Raw genomic sequence first — 17785 nt, 5'->3', positions numbered from 1 at the left:
GCACATTTAGCTGCCTTTACAACTGCCTTTTTCAGGTGCAATACAGATATCTGCTCTTGGCACTGCCTCTTTCTCCAGAGGCCCATGAGTAGCAAGGGCTTGTCTAGGGGCTGCAGAGGGGGAGCTAGGGGTAGGAGCTGCCTAGAGCCTGGAGTTTGTCGAAATCCCCAGTTTGTGTGTCACACGTTCAATCGTGTGTACTCCCAGATGCCTTTATTGCTGCAGGTCCCGTGGGTTCTGCGGGGGCAGAGACCAAATGAGCACCAGCAAAGCGAAATAGGTGAACTTCGCCTCCTATTTTGCTGTGCCGTTGGAGTGGATTTATCTCTGATATGCTATTTTAGGGCACTCAAAATGTTGACCCAGTCGAAATTTTATTTTTGGAGAATTTCTTACCCCAAATCTGGAGGAATGAGGAGGCCGAAACATTTTTCAGCCTCCTAATTTGCCAACATTTTGCAAAGGAAACACCCGAAAGGTGAAATTTCTGGGGGGAAATGGCCAATTTCGTTCTGCAAACGCCTAGAATTCTGCCATTTTTGCATAGTGAATGTGCGAGTGCAGCTGTCCATTATACACATGACACTAGCGCACACGAGCGCACGCACACACAGATGCAAGGGGTACTTATCACCCCACCCCACTTCCCTTCCCCAACTCCCACCCCACTCTCACCAATTAGGCCTGAGCATAAACCACCATTTATAATTTGGTGTTAAAAAAAATGTTAATCAATTAAAGCAAATTTGACCAGTTTGGAGGTGGGTGGTGGAGCAATAGACCTATTACCCATATACAAATTGGCTCAGCCAACTGTCCCTGCCGGAGGATAGCTCAGCGGCAACATGCTCGCCTTGAAAACAAGCCGACACGAAGCAACACAGGTTCCATCCCCGGCTCCTAGAAACCTCTGGTTAATAAGCACGTTATAAATACGCAACTAAAAAATCCTGTAACAGCGCCTCGATGCCCCCGGGCTGTGTGAGCGCTTTAAAAATGCAAGTAAATAAAAATAAGTAAACTGCTGCACAATAACAAAATGCATGTGAACGGCCATCCTCCTCTGTAACTTGAGTGCTTTGGCGTCCATCACTGCAGGAATGTAGGCCAAATTCCTCACTGCTCTCCCCTGACAAATTGGACGTCCCGTTCTGAGCTGCCTTTTTTTCCATAATTACAAATAATTTACTGGTAGCCCTGGCTAAACAAACTCAGAAATTCCCAGGCGGGCTTAAGTTCTGCAAGAATGTTCTTTTCTCCAGAATGCAAAGTACGCAGCTGCACTGACTCCAGATATAAATATGGCAGCACGCCTGGGTTGGTTTCACAACGTGGAAGAGTGGACAGTGGTTTTCTTCTTTTTTACTTCCAATCCTGGAGCAGCGATGCAGTCCCTTTTCAGGCCCTTGTGTGTGCTTATTTTGCTGACAGGCGCAGTATGGAACCTAACTGAAGGTAATTCAAAACAGATGTCATTTGGGGGTAGCTATAGGAAGCAAGGGTGAGCTGTTGCTAACTTGGCAATTTCGGATTTCTGACATACAACGCCTCCCAAATGTTGTTGGGGGCGCTTAGAGAAGTATGTAGAAGGGCTTTGACGTCTGTGTTTTCTTGGGCATGGCTTCAACATGCCAAGGCTCACCATGAGGTGAGTACATTCCAGACACTCCCTGGCGCAGTGTACACCTCCAGGTTTCTCTCCTCTGGGCGCTGCACGCCCCATAGAATACAGCTGAGTCCCAGAATACATTTGGTCCAATTGTGCACAAAGCTCCTTTTCCTTTTCCTTCTCATGCCTTCCTGAGTTTCTTATCTATCCTCCGCCCTTATCCCAACTATCTACCGTACTGTACTGCTTCCTACCACTACTGCATGCTCTGTCATACTCCTCCTTTGCCTCTCTGCCATGCACAGTGCTTCAATGCCGTAACGTGTGGCAGGAGACGCTATCTATACGAATGCAAGATAATATAACATAACTTTGATAATACGTTTGCATTCAGTTTTTTTCTACTATTAATGGCTGGTTATTTGTGCCGGTTTTCAGTGCTTGCAATCTACTACTGTTCAATAACACACAGCAGATATTCGCTTTCAGTGAACAGTGTCAACACTCAATATATAATTGTCGGCCATTGGGGACAGAAAGGTAGGTACCGAAAGAACATTTTTATTTCACCTGCCGAAATGCCATGGGGAGGCTGGAGCATTTAGAATTTAAGGTTGTCATGTCTTTAAGAAGGGTTTCAGGTAAATGCAGTGCGTGCAGTGGTCGGGAGCGGTTTGGAGCGGTGCTCTACTGCTTTTTTTAATGAGGTTTTACTGTTCCCATACTTTTATTTGAAAAAGAATCCGTTCCAGAATGGTTTTGTTTTAAAATAAAAGTGTAGGAAGCAGTTGAAACTTGCACTTCAGTGCACTGCACTAAACGTTCTCTTAAACAACAGGTGCATGTGTGGGTTTGTTTTGTGCGTGGGAGGGGCGTGGCAATGTTTTTTTTCTCGGTAACAGCGGCAGGCCAGCAGGAAACATAGTTCCACTACTTCTTTTCATGCACTTCGACCACTGAGTGCCTGCCTATTGTACTCCCTAAACTCAGGCCAATAGTTCTAACGAAAGAAGGTGGAGAGTAAGGAACACACCAGTGTCTGCTTCTTTATGCCCCCTGCACTGCTCAGGTGATGTGTTTAGGCCAGTGACATGAGCAGCATATTCGTCAAAGAAGAACTCTGCTACAGTGCTCCCTGACAGGAAGATGGCCTCCATGATACAAATGTATCTTTTCATTTACAGGGATTGCTTGCTACAAAATAATGTTTGGATTTCGTTTTATAATTGAAATATATGTTTACTCGTTTCGAAGAACACCAGCCACGAATGAGAACTATGTTTTACTTCTAAATTCCCAAAATACTCTTAACACACATTTAGCGCTCATTGCGAGTTTAGCGGTAATTCTGCAGTATTTGCATGGAATTAATGCCATAATCATTTACGATTACCACTACTTCGTCTTGTGGATTTATCGAAGTATTATGAAGGGTAAAAAGTGGTGTTAATCCCCATTTTGGGGTTCCATAGGGCTCCATCCGGGACGTCATTTGAGAGTCGCAGTTACAACCACTGTGGGACTCATTTGCGACCCCAATTGGTCCCCAAAAACTAATTAAAAGAAAAAAGAAAAAGAAAAGGCACCTCCTGCTGTAGCAGGAGCCCCTACAGTGTGGGGGCCATGCCACAGCAGGTCTGGTGGGTCGCATACCAAGTCCTCACATGTCAGAATGACGGCTGGGCCAGGGAGGTGGGGGGGTTGGTGTTGGAGCTGCTTGTGACATGTGGCACATGTCACATGCCACATTTAGCTCCAACCCCTTCTTCCTTCGCTTCCTTGCAGCTCACATACAGGAACCAGGACTCTCTCGAAGCTTCCTGGTTCCTGTTTGTTAGAGCACGGAGGAGCCGAGGGTGGCCTGGAAGGATGGACTGAAGCAGCAAGAAAAAGGTAAGAAGGCTTTAAAAACATATGAGGTGTATTTTGCATGTGTGAAGTGCGTATCAGATGTATTTGAATGGTAGGTAAATGAGGAGTAACATGATGTGATGTGTTTTTGAATGTTCTGGGTGGGTGTGTGCCTGTGTGGCGAATGGAATGGGTGGAGGTAAGAATAGGTGTATGAGTGAGTGCAGAGGCGTTGCTGGGGGTGGGGGGCTTAAGGGGCTTTAGCCCCGTGTCTTTTGGTCGTAGCCCGAGATAGAAGCTCAGGGTCTACAACCAAAAGGCTAGCTAGCCCTGAGTCCCGACAATCCCGACATTAGTGTAGCCCCGGATCTTTTCCAGACCTAGGAAACCCCTGAGTGAGTGACAGGTGAATGAATGAATATGACTGTGATGGTGTGTTTTTGTATGTCCTGGGTGGGTGTGTGCCTGTGTAGAGGATGCAATGAGTGGATGTAGTGAAGGTGTAAGTGACTGGTGGGTGAATGAGTATGAATGTGATGGTATGTTTTTGAAAGTTCTGGGTACCGTGTGTGTGCCGGTGTAGAAAATGCAATGAGTGGATGTAAGACAAGGTGTGAGTGAGTGACTGGTGGGTGAATGAGTATGAATGTGATGGTGTGTTTTTGAATGTTCTGGGTGCGTGTGTGCCTGTGTAGAGAATGCAATGAGTGGATGTAAGAGAAGGTGTGAGTGACTGGTGCGTGAATGAGTATGAATGAGATGTTTTTTTATGTTCTGGGTGGGTGTGTGCCTGTGTAGAGAATGCTATGAGTGGATTTAAGAGAAGGTGTGAGTGAGTGACAGGTGGGTGAATGAGTATGAATGTGATGGTGTGTTTTTGAATGATCTGGGTGGGTGTGTGCCTGTGTAGAGAATGCAATGCATCCATTTTTGCCTTTTGCCACATTCTTTATTGACTTTGCATGTTTTACTGGTATTTTCGGGAAGAGCCAAGTTCATGTGTGTCATTACCCGGCTACACTGGCAATTTGGTGCAGTCAGTCTAGCCATTGCTTACTGTGGCATGACATTTATTATTCTGCATCTTTAAAAAAGCAAGTATGATAAATAGTGTTACTTCGCTAGACTAATGTTTTGGTATAGCGGCGTGTATATTCTTTTACTGTAGTATGACCTTTCATTAACTGAGCATCTATAATGAATGAAGCATGATAAGTGTTCTTATGGGTCTAGACTGGCTTAACTTGAAACCATTATGGACAGGATTTCATATTGTGACATGGCATTTTTAGTGTCCAAACCAACGGGAGTATGTTCTTACATAGGAGTACTGGCATATATTGGCAGAGACAGTTTTGTGCCCAGTGCCAGTGATGATACTATAAAAAAAATCTTAAAGCTAACATGAGTATGGTCTTATATGGGAATACTAGCATATGTTGGTGGAGACAGCATGGAAATGTATGGGCACAGCCAGCATGACAATGTTTTTTATACTGGCATATAATGCAGGGACATGCATGATAATGCATTGGGAAATGTCCTGTGCACTTTTGGGGACTTGCATCTATTGTGATTTTTTTCATGATTTACCCTACACCCTACAAAGTCGATTGTTGACCTTTTACCCAAATTATTGGCCTTTTACCCACATTTTCTCAGAAAGTGTGCTCTGTAATGCACATTTTTAACCCATTATTCAAAACATGTTCTCAGGGAGGGAGACAAATCCCCCTTGAGCCCCTCAAAAACCATTTTCGTTAGTTCGGGTACCCTCGCTACGCTCGGTCGCAATGACATACTTGTGTCAAATATTACACCCCCCAAAAAAATATCAGCAGCCACCACTGGTAGCTGCCATAGTTGTGGACCAGGCACCGCCCCCTTCTTTCTATGCTACGTAAAATATTTAATCTTTGATTAAAAAACATACTTCTTTCACTTGCAGTAGTGCATGCCCCTACAGCGGCATAATCATCATGGACATTATGCACATGTGGCGGTCCGGGCCCGGCACAGGGTGTGGCTTGTCCTCTGCTTTGTTAAGGTGTTTACGGGGGTCCCCACAGAGTGGCTGTCAAATGTAATGGAAGGTGTGAGTGACTGGTGCGTGAATGAATATGAATGTGATGGTGTGTTTTTGAATGTTCTCGGTGAGTGGGTGTGTGCCTGTGTAGAGAATGCCATGAGTGGATTTAAGGGAAGGTGTGAGTGAGTGCCTGTTGGAGGAATGAGTCTGAATGTGATGGTGTGTTTTTGAATGTTCTGGGTGGGTGGGTGTGTGCCTGTGTAGAGAATGCTATGAGTGGGTTTAAGAGAAGGTATGAGTGAGTGACTGCTGGGTGAATGAGTATGAATGTTATGGTGTGTTTCTGAATGGTGTGGGTGGGCGAGTGTGTGCCTGTGCAGAGAATGGAATGGGTAGAGGTAAGAAAAGGTGTATGAGTGTGCGACTGGTGGATGAATAAGTATGAATATGATGGTGTGTTTTTGAATGTTGTCGGTTTGTGTGTGCCTCTCTAGAGAATGCAATGAGTGGATACAAGAGAAGGTGTGAGTGACTGATGGGTGAATGAGTATGAATGTGATGGTGTGTTTTTGAATTTTCTGGGTGGGTGGGTGTGTGCCTCTGTGGAGAATGCAATGCGTGGATGTAAGTGAAGGTGTGACTGAGTGACTGGTGGGTGAATGAGTATGAATGTGATGGTGTGTTTTTGAATGTTCTGGGTGGGTGGGTGTGGGCCTGTGTTGTGAATCCAATGAGTCGATGTAAGTGAAGGTGTGACTGAGTGACTGGTGGGTGAATGAGTATGAATGTGGTAGTGTGTGTTTGAATGCTCTGGGTGGGGGTTGGGTATGTGCCTGTGTGGTGAATGCAGTGTGAAAGAATGTCAGAGGGGATGTGTGGGTGAGTGACCGGGGGGGGTGAAAGGGGATGCATGAGTGGGTAAGGCCCTGGGAGACTGGGGATCACTTGAGCATTTTTGCCACATCCTTTAGTGACTTTGCATGTTTTACTGGTATTTTCGGGAAGAGCCAAGTTAATGTGTGTCATTAGCCAACTAGACTGGCATTTTGGTACAGTCAGCCTAGCCATTGCTTGCTGTGGCATGACATTTATTATTCTGCATCTTTAAAAAAGCAAGTATGATAAGTAGTGTTACTTCGCTAGACTGATGTTTTAGTGTAGCGGCCTGTATATTTTTTACTGTAGCATGAACTTTTATTAACTGAGCATCTATGATGAAGCAAGGATGATAAGTGTTGAAATGGGTTTATAATGGCTTACATTGGAACCAGTATGAACAGGTTTTCATATTGTGACATGCCACTTTTAGTGGCCAAACCAACGGGAGTATGTTCTTACATAGGGGTACTGGCATATATTGGCAGAGCCAGTTTTGTGCCCAGTGCCAGTAATGATACTATAATAAAAATCTTAAAACTAACATGGGTATGTTCTTATATGGGAATACTAGCATATGTTGGTGCAGCCAGTATGGAAATGTATGGGCACAGCCAGCATGAAAATGTTTTTTATACTGGCATAATTTGCAGGGACCTGCATGATAATGATTTGGGAAATGCCCTGTGCACTTTTGGGGACTTGCATCTATTGTAATTCTTTTCATGATTTACCATACACCCTACAAAGTCAATTGTTGGCCTTTTAGCCAAATTGTTGGCCTTTTACCAAAATGTTCACAGAAATTGCAGTAGTGCATGCTCCTGCAGCGGCATAATCATCATGGACATTATACACATGTGGAGGACCGGGCCAGCACGGGGTGTGACATGCCCTCTGCTTTGTTAAGGGGCTTAGTGGGGGGGAGTTCCAACAGGGTGGCTCCCAAATATTGTGCTACACCATTGGGCACCACTGGGTCTGACAAAGGGGTAGTGTGCAGTGTGCGCCTTGAAGTCTCTGGATGAGAAGCAACAAGTGGTTGTTTTCAATTTAAAATGACTGTGTGGTGTCATGGATTTATGTGTGCAGCAATTATATTACATGAAATGGTGAGGACTTTTTAAGTCCTCTGGCACCCAATATTACACTTATATAATAAAAACTATGGGGGTCTTGGGTATATTTAAAGAACCTTTCCCAGGTTATACTCCAGCAAAGATAATGTTATCAGGTGAACTCACCTGTGTGCACGCAGACCAGTCTAATAGTTTTCTCTTTTATAACCAGGGAATTTTGTTAATACTAAATCCTGTTCAATGATTTAATTTTCAGGCCTTGCTCGAGCAGCATTTTGCTCTTCGGTAAACAGCAGCGCACACCTCCCCAGGTCAGTGCTTTTTTTGGCTTGTTTACCACAGCAACACCACAGATAACTAGTACTTCTGTGTCCATTGAGCTATAGATGCTGGAGGATAGCAAAGGGGCAACGTGCAGGTCTTGGAAGCAAGACCACACAGAGCAACTGAGATTCAAATCCCAGATCAGCGCTTAGAAATTGAACTCAGGTATTAACTGCATTATAAAAAATAATTCAATTAAATAAATAAATACAACAGCTGTAGACTGTATTATTGATTTCGATTACCCTGTAACAAGTACTGCATTATGTATGTTTTACATATAGTCCCCACGTCGAATCTGGAAAATGACATTCCCTCAATGTGTGATCATGGGCAATTCACATCTCCTCTGTGCCTCAGTTTTTGTATGTGGCTGAAATGGGAGCACCTGGAAACACGGGAGCTAGACGCATCTGAAAAATTCGAAGGTCGTTTGCCATCACTTCCCATGATGTCACTTGGGGGTGGGGTCAAATGACATCACTTCCTGTGATGTCACCAGGGGGCAATAGTTGTGTCATGCCACTTCCTACACCTGGCATTTTGGTGAAATTACGTGCCTGGGCTCCATCAGAAGTTTTGGGGATTTACTGCCAGCAATAATTTTGCAGCAGTAAATAACCCAATTTTTAAAAGTAAAGTGGAAGATTACCCCTAAGTAAGTGGAGGTGAATCCTCCATTCACATCAAAACTTGGAGTCGGATTTGCAATACAGCTGGTGGAATTCTATTATTGGCAAAAAAATGGCAGTAACAGAGTTAGTGCCCAAAATGTACCACACCTCCAAACTTGTAATGAGATCCATTGTTATCTGGGGCCCTGCTTGATATGTAATAGAAGGAATACTGTGTGTGAGAGAATTTAGGATGTTGATCTGATGCTTTAGGAAGGGGTGGCATTGAGAACACCGGGTGCTGAAACCCTCCACGTCAATGCAAGCTTCTCACATTACTTGCAGACGAGGATTAAATGTACTCAAGTGGTTGAGGAGGAAATTCAGACACCATGCCAACTCAGCCTTTGGCTTCTGAGCTGGGATTTCCAACCGGACTGCAAGCTCTGTGACAACTGCAGTGGAGGTATTTGTGAGCCAATCTGTGGGAAAGGGGGGTATTGGCAAAGGGCCATCCTGTCTCTGCAATTGTGGACGTTAATCAGCCCCAGCAAACCAAGCAGCAACTCCTAAGTAGAAACCAACGCTGGAAGAAGGTGCATGCCATGCCATTGCACAGACCGGTGGCACTGAAGTGAAGGAGTGTTGCCATTTTGGTAGTGCAAAGTGAGGTGGGACATGTTGCAGCAGGACGCGAGGCGAAGACTGGCCCGACGCAGATTACAGATCCTGGGTGTCGTGCAGTGAATTGTGGAGCTCCTGTAATCTGAGCTCCGGGGACATGGAGTTTCAAAGCCACATGTCCATGCCTCAACCAGCTCCTGGTTTGTAGTCCCCACATGGTGTGTGTGCACAATCCATTGGAGGTGATGTTTGCCTCCCCACCTCCACAAGCATGAACACGTCCAACAGGTGTCCCAGAGAGAGGGAGAGACTGGAACAGTAAGTGGCCCTGACACCTGGCCATGAGTGTAGCCCGAAAGGGCCCTTCATCTATGGCCCAGACAAATATCGCCCTGGGCGCAATTCCTGCCAGCCCTGAGCTCGGAGGTCACCAGCTCAACTGTCCGGCATGGAAGAAGGACTGGTCATTAGTGCTGCTCCATCAACAGCAGTGGTTCCTGCCTCGGGGAGGAAAAGGAATGGCCCAGGCACCCCGTCACCTGTGCTTGGCCAACCAACGTCATGCAGCCCTGACACCCACCATCGGGAAGAAGGGCAACGAGCAAGTAAGGGTTCCAGCTCTGCAAGAGTGCTTTTGCACCCTACTGTACCATTGCAGTAGTGCCACTCCTGCCTGCGAGAGTGTGACAAATGGCAAGGGGGGTATGTATAACAGGCTGTCACACCACGCCCTGTCAGCATCATGTGGCACAGACTAGATGCCCTGCTGTCAGCGTCCAGCAGCATGCCATAACATCAAGGGACTAAGCCGATGTGCCTCCTAGTATCCCCAGGTGCAGCGTTGTAACACCAACAGACCTGGACCCATGGAAATAAACATACTGAACGGACGTTGGTGGAAAGTGAACTGGTCTCCAGCAGTCCTGCAATTGCTCAACAAGGACTCAACAAACACATGTTTTGATGCTGTGAGCCTGCGTATTAGCTATATGCTTAAAGTGGTTTTGGTAAAGTACAGCTATGTGAAGCGGTGATCCGCTGTTTGTAGGTGTGGGCTATATGGTGCCAGCAGCTAACAATGGTGTCATTCAGTGGTTGTAGTCCCCACACCCCAGGTTAATAAAGTGTTTTGAAACATGTGGTTGGACTGCCAACATTTCACTGGCGGTTCACCAATCACGACTGTCACCCGCGAGTTATGTGTATAGTGTGTTAGTATGTATATTATGTCCTCAAACATGTGAGCTCTGTGTGTGTAGCCGTGGCATATCCTACTTGTTGTTGATCCTATGATTCGGAAGTAGCATAAGTAATGTTCTGTAATGGGGAGGGGATCGTATAGGTTTAGGAATAGTTATTTGTTTGTTATGAAAAAGGAGGAGTGTGGTGTGTGACCCTCCCAAGAGTGTTTCCCCTTTAAGGGAATGTGTCCCTCCGCTGTGTATTACCCTTCCATGATTGTGTCATGGCCCAAGCTAATAAAAGGAGGCGCTGCACACACATGAAGAGAACAGCTGCAGACTCCAGAAGAGGAATTACTGAGTCCGTGTCTCATTCCATGTAGGCTGCAGGCCTACACATGGAGGCACAGGCCTGCATGCCCTGATGCCGTGGGACTGTCGTGCCAGGACGGTGCCAGAGGTCCGCATGGTCAGGGGCATGGCAGGCTGTGCCCCCACCCCCATTGATGCTGGTGTCCTGTAGCACTGGGCCTGTGGGACCTGCCGGATGTCGATGGCAGGCCCCCCACAACAATGTGCAACTGGGAAACCAGTTACCGCACAAGATAGCTGTGGATGTTTGAGCCCACCCGCATGAGGGGGCATCACTATTTTGTGTTCAAAAAAGGTCTGTGAGAGACAGATTTATTCACCAAAATAGGTGGGAACACAAAAATTGAACGATTGTCTGGGAATGTAGTTAGAAACAGCCAAACGAATGAGAAAATTCAGCACCAAAAATAAATACTAAAATAAAATGTATGCAATCTATGCATTCACGTAGTTTGCAAAGGTTTGGTGAGGTACCCAGCAATGGGACTGTTCCCCCATGCATATGTCTTTTGAAGCGTGCTTCTTGATGAAGCAGTTTTCATTTTCAATTAACAAGTAGACAATAAAATGCAAACACATACATGCCAGCAAGCCCCATGTTTTTCGGGAAAGGCACATTCAGTCTTCTTTTATTCTTTGCATTGAGAGACTTGTAGTTTTGCATTTACCATTACAAAACTGGTGCTACAAGAAAAAACATTGATGACAAAGCCAATAGGTCCAGATTGATTTGATGCCACTTACCGTCTCATATTCTCAGCCACAGCCATCATATAACGAGGGACAGCTTCGCCTGCAGTTTTACCATTTGCTAGGTGCAGCCTTATATGGTGTAGTCTTTCCATCGTATAATGGGTGCAGCCTCGCCTTGGCTTGGCACAGCCTTGCGTGGCTTGTTGCAGACACATGCACCCATTCGCAGTTAGCCCAGGTCCAGACTTGGGTGAAAGGTAAAGCCATTGTATACTGAAGTGCAGCTCATATTCCAAATACAGCCTTGATGATCACGTAGAGCATCCCATGCTTATTATGCCTATATGGTTGCACAGCAATCATCAAAAAGTACATTATGGGACTCAGACCAAGTCTGGTGGCATCCTGCGGGTAAATCCAGCGGGATACCACCAGATGGTAATACCGTTACTGGCACCTGGTCTACCAGAATTACCAACAGATAACAGGTGCTGGCAAGTGTAGGTAAATCCCCATTCCATGGAGTCCCATGGGACTCCATGGGGGATTGCCGGTATTACCAGCACTGGTAATACCTGTGCCGATAATACCAGCTGTTTTTTGCTGATTGGGAGACTGACTTACCTCCAGCTTCTGGCTGGAGGTAAATTAGGCCACCCCACTGGCAAACCTGTAGTTTGGCTAAGCGGGAAAAGTGGCCGTAACAGTATTACTAATACTTTTTTCCCTCACTGGCAATCTTGGAATGAGCCCCATTGGCCCTTGTTATGAGTTTGGTGTTAAATCGCAGTAAATCCACTGCTTACTGTCAAAATAATTTACTGTTATTGCCACTCAGTGCCATGGGCTTATCATGGAAATACAAGTGGTGGTATGGCAGTGTAAATCACCATTTCTGGGCTCAATAGGAGTCCATGTGGATGTTTGCCAGATGTACTGTGAGCAGAAATTCCATGTGGAAAATCCACTGACTTTTGGCCTTGAAGTTGAGGATGTACTTCTAGCATCATACTGAGGTTAATCCACCACTTCAAGGTAAACTTGGAATTGTGTTGTGCGGTTCAAGTCACAGTAGCTCTGTTACTTCCAAAAAATGGTGGTAGTGGAAGTAGCAGCACTTTGTCACCGGTCTGCCGAACTTGTAATGAGGCTCATTGTTTCTAGTACTAATAGTTATGATGTGATGATAGCAAGTCAAAGGGGTTACATGTGGGGCAAAGGAAAAGTAATACGTACAGATGAAATTCTAATCTGACAAGTTTAACAAGAGAGCAAAGGGCAAACAGAGCTAGGCTCTCCTACAATTATCTTTTCTCTGTTACCCTCTTTGTCTCCTGTTAGCTTCTGTTTGCCACTGGGAGCCACAAAACACGCTTCAAATAAAGCATACAAACAACATTTAAATAAAACTCCAGCACAGCCCTCCACTGAAACAACTAAGCACATACACTGCATTCTGCTTAACTGGCACATTGAAATGCGCGCGCGCACGCGCGTTCACACACACACACGCACTCACACACACCCACACACACCACACACACACACACTTATCTAATTAGCACACACTCCCCAGACATACTAGTTCTAACAGAAACCTGACTCTAGCCCCACCACACACCTATTGTCATTGACATGCTTTCACCACGTTATCTTATCCACCACAAAGACCGCCCCCACAAACAGAACAGTGGCATTGCCATCATTTACAAAGACTCACTCACACAATCTGCTCACCGCATACACCTCTTTCGAAGTGCTCACTCTCACTGGCTACCCTCCATTGGACCCACGCTATACATGTATCCACTTCATTTACTGCCCCAAAATGCCAATCCCAACTTCCACACTGACTGGACTGACTTCACAACTAACCCCTCAGATCCCAAACCAGCCACAACTACCACTGTAATCCATAGTTCAACAGTTTCCTCCTATCTATTAAGCAGCAAACCTGATGCCCAGATGAGCCTGGCTAAATAACCCATTCCCCACCACCAGGACACCCCCCAAACACTTGCATGGCAAATACAAACCAGACATATGCCATGCCAAAGCCACCCGCTACTTCCAAGAACTCTGATCTGCCACCATTCGTACACAGAAACTTTTCATCATTGTCAAGTCCCTCACCAAGCCACCATTCATACCTTCCACAACCCCATCCACTTCAGTATGCAACTCCCTTAAGGACTACTTCAACTTAGTGACGGCTGGTAACATTTTTAATTGGAGGGGCGTAACTCTTTCACATGAAAATATGTAATCAACAGAGCATAGTGAGAGAGCCTGAACCAACCAAGTGGAGCTCTTGGGGGTTGTCCTTCCGAGAACATTTTTAAAATAATGGGTTAAAATCGTGCATTTTACAGCATATTTTCTGTAAAAATGTGGATCCAAAGCCACACAGTTTACATTTGGTTTTGTACGTTAACACATGAACAAATCCAGTAGATGCAAGTCACCAACAGCGTACAGAGCATTTTCCAACTCATTTTATTGATTACTATGCCCACATAAGATGCCAGTTTAAAAAAAAAAATCATTCTTGCTGTGCCTATACATGCCATGCAGGCTGCACAAATACATGCCAGAATTACCATCCAAGAACATGCTGCTGTTGAAAAGTAATAAATGCCATGCCGCAGTTAGTAAACACATCCAGACCAGCTGCACCAATGTAGGCCAGTCTTGCCAGGTAATACCACAGATCACATTTAGTTTACTGTTAATGCCCAGTAAAATACGCAATGCAACAAAAATAAAATTTAACCAGACTGGCTGCTGCAAAGTAGGCCCATCTAGCCTCATAGCAACAATTATGTTTGCTTTAACCATGAAGCCCAGTGAAAATGCCATGCTAGTGCCAAAGTAAAGACATGTAACTAGGCTGGCTGAAGAAATGTAGACCAGTCTAGCCAAATGAATACACTTTTCATGTTTGCTTTAACCATGATGCCCAGTTAAAAATGCAATGGTACAGTAACCAGATTAGATGCAGTAATGTAGTCCTGTTTAGCCATGTTATATCACATGAAACGTTTTGTTACATGGCTAGACTGGTCTGCATTGCTTCAGGCAGTCTGGTTACATTTTATGCTTCTGGCATGGCATGTTTTACTGGACATCAAGGTTAATGCAAACGTGGCTAGAGTGGCTTACGTGGCTGCAGCCAGTCTGGTTAGGCTTTCTTACTGTGGCATGGAATTTTCGCTAGGCATCAAACAAAGTTATAGCAAAGATGACACGCATGGCATTTATTTTTTAACTGGGAATTAGAGTTAAAGCAAACATGATAAGCAAACATTGTTTGCTTTACATTTGATGCCCAGTAAAATAAATCTCATGCCAGAAGCATAAAACGTAACCAGACGGGTTGCAGCAATGACAGTTCCACGTAACAACACTTATCATGTTTGCTTTAACCTTGATGCCCAGTCATGGCCACTAAGGTTGAAGCAAACGTAATAAGCAAACATGTACCTCTTTAAATTTGATGCCCAGTGAAATGATGCCATGCCAGAAGCATAAAATGTAACCAGACTAGTGGCAGTAATGCAGTCCAGTTTAGCCACGTAGCAAAACCTATCATGCTTGCTTTAATATTGATGGCTAGAAAAAATGTGGCATTGCATTGAAAGCAAACAGGATAAGAAGATCTGTGATATGCCTAGACTGTCCGTTGTTGCTGCAGCCATACTGATTATGTTTTCTGACTCTGGCATGGCATTTTTACTGAGCAGAACAGTTAAAGCAAACATTGTTTGCTTTACATTTGATGTCCAGTAAAAGATGCCATGCCAGAGGCACAATATGTAACCAGATTGGCTGCAACAATGCTGTCCAGTCTAGCCATGTAACAACATGCATTATGTTTGCTTTATGATTGGTTTCCAGTACAAAATGCACCCCCTCCTTCAGCACTCCCAAATCAGAGGCCTGCAGCAGTGTGAGCAAGCCTCTGATTTGGGCTTGCAGGGGAGGGGGTGCATTTTTCACACAATCATTCAACACATACATTAATTTAGCATTCATACACATTGCACACCCATACACATTTATAGCATTCATGCCTCTTTCACCCATGCAACCATAGCATACACTCTCTCAGTCATACATGCACCCACACAGCATACACTCTTTCATTCATGTGTGCACCCAAGCAGACACTCATTCCTACACATGCAGCCACACACACATTCACATACACATTTCTTTTTCCTAGCTGCAGCTGCACAGTCAAAGGTATCTATGATGGCTCTATGGCTTGTTCATACACAACATGAACAGGAACTATAGAGAGTTACCTGGTTCCTGCACATGCTGCAGGAGCCAGAGTGCCCCCCTGGAGTATTGCCCATGCAGCTCTGAACATGCGTGGAGGTGCAGGAGCACATCCTACGTGCATTCAGAACTGCAGTATACCAGTCTGCATACCAAACTGGCCATTCAAGGATGGGGGAGCAAAATGCCTCTGGCCTTGCATGTCTTATTGGGCATCTGTACTAGGGGGCAAACTGTGACAGGGAAACCTAGTTTCTCTTTGAAATTTCAAGCCAGACCAGGAGCCCTTCCAATGCTGCATGTTGCAACTGAGGGAGCACTCATCATTTTTAATGAGCTGGCTAGGCAGCTTGTTCAAAATGGGTAGGTCGACACCCCATTACCCATTATGGATGAGCCACCTCAGCTTTAACTGGAAAACACACAACATCAGACAAGTCCTCCCCTCTTTCCTCTCACTCCAATCCCCCACTCTCAAACATTCCAACACATGGGAAACCTTCAACCCCATCAACAGAGACAGCCTCATCACCCTTACTGCCAAAACAAAACCTGCACACTTCCTGGATGATGCATGCCCACTTCAGGCAGCATCCAATTAAATGGCTCAACATATTCATTCCTGCCTCTCAAGTAGTACTAGCTACTCTGACTCAAAAACTGGACATCTCCCTCCCCTTAAAAAAACATTTCTCCACCCCACGCTTCCTAAAAGCTATTGCATCAGTATTATACTGCCATGCCTCATAAGAATCATGGAACGCTTCGTCACAACCCAACTGAAGCAAAACATCACCATAAACAACCACCTCAACCCCTTCCAATCTGGCTTTCAACTTGGACACAGGCCTGAGACCACTACAGTCCACATCCTTAATGACCTACACAACAACACTGACGGACAACATACAACATTACTCATACTCCTCGACCTATGAGCAGCCTTTAACATCTTCCACAATATTCTACTCAACATCTTCAGCTCCAGGATTACAGAATGAAACTCCAGGGTACTGTCCTTGTGTGTAGTCAGCTCCTTCCACAGCACAATGTTTCTCTATGCCCCTTATCATTCTGACCCCACCCCAGTCAAGTAGGGCTCCCCCCAAGGTTCCTCCCTATCTGCACTCCTTTTCAACCTATATGTAGAATCCCTTGGACAGTACCTTAGCAAACACAATGCCCCTTTCGATCAATACACAGATGACATCCAAATATACTTTTGAATTCTTTGCCCCTGCCCCCCCCGCCCGACATCTCCACATATTCACAATCTATCTCTCCATCATAAACACCTGGATGGTCACTTACTTCTTCAAGCTCAACACTTCCAAGTCAGAATTCCTCCTCATCTGCCCCCCCCCAACCCAGCTCAAACCTGACCTCACGCCCTGCATCAAGGTACTCTCCATAACTGTAAATCCTTTGGCTTCACCATCAAACCACACCTTTTGTTCACATGCCACATAGCTGCTGTTACCAAAACATGCAATCTACAGGTACACCTCCTACGCAAGATAAGACACATCCTTCCCCCGATGACTTCCACACTGCAGCCTAAGCACTGGACAACAGTAATGCTCTCCTTACTGACCCCCCCTTCAGCCCTCTTGCACCCCTGCAAGCCATACAAAACGCAGCAGCGAGACACATCCTCCACTTACCCAAACATTCACACATCACTCCAGCCCTGGCCCAGCTCCAATGGCCCACTGTATCCCAAAGAATTGCCTTTAAAGGACTCTTCATAGTATTCAAAACCATCCAACACAAAACACCATATTACGGTCATGACAAAATGAAGCCCATCACCCACACAAACAACTGACAAGCGAGCCAGCATCTTCTACACATTAAACTCTGCAAACTAACACGCACACAAACACAAGCATTTACCCAGTGGGCAGCCAGAGCACGCAGCACCGTCTCACTTCACAACTGTGCTGCTCCGTCCATTGCCACTTTCCGAAAGAGCCTCAAAACATAGCTGTACCCCCACACGTAATCCACCCCCTCCAACTCTCCTGCTCCCACTTATCTATCCTAATCTTCCTGTTGTGAAAAGATTTCGCAATTTCCCTCTGTGTAGGGCCAGCGCTGAACAAAAATTAAAATATAATATTAAGACGGTTCAACTAATTGTTGCACAAGGCTGTACCTTCTTTCATTATGTTATTAAACATGTTCTGTCTCCCGCAGTTATATTTTATGCATGTATAGGCAAATTAATAATGTTGAGTCCTGCAAGA

At 45.3% G+C, this 17785-nt stretch overlaps 1 protein-coding gene across 1 annotated transcript in view; it reads left to right on the top strand.

The window, feature by feature from the left end:
• The first annotated feature begins 1280 nt into the window (after positions 1 to 1280).
• LOC138472731 (uncharacterized) overlaps positions 1281 to 17785 on the top strand; it is a 146464-nt gene continuing 129959 nt past the window's right edge. The window contains exon 1 of the mRNA XM_069611049.1: positions 1281 to 1455. Coding sequence (XP_069467150.1) covers positions 1302 to 1455 — 154 coding nt within the window. The 5' untranslated portion in view covers positions 1281 to 1301. The remainder of the gene's footprint in view (positions 1456 to 17785) is intronic.

The sequence above is a fragment of the Ambystoma mexicanum genome, chromosome 8 (assembly GCF_040938575.1).
Source record: "Ambystoma mexicanum isolate Mex_15411 chromosome 8, UKY_AmexF1_1, whole genome shotgun sequence".
Taxonomy (NCBI): Eukaryota; Metazoa; Chordata; class Amphibia; order Caudata; family Ambystomatidae; genus Ambystoma; species Ambystoma mexicanum.
Note: the sequence above shows the minus strand (reverse complement) of the source record. Positions and strands in the feature narration are given on the sequence as shown.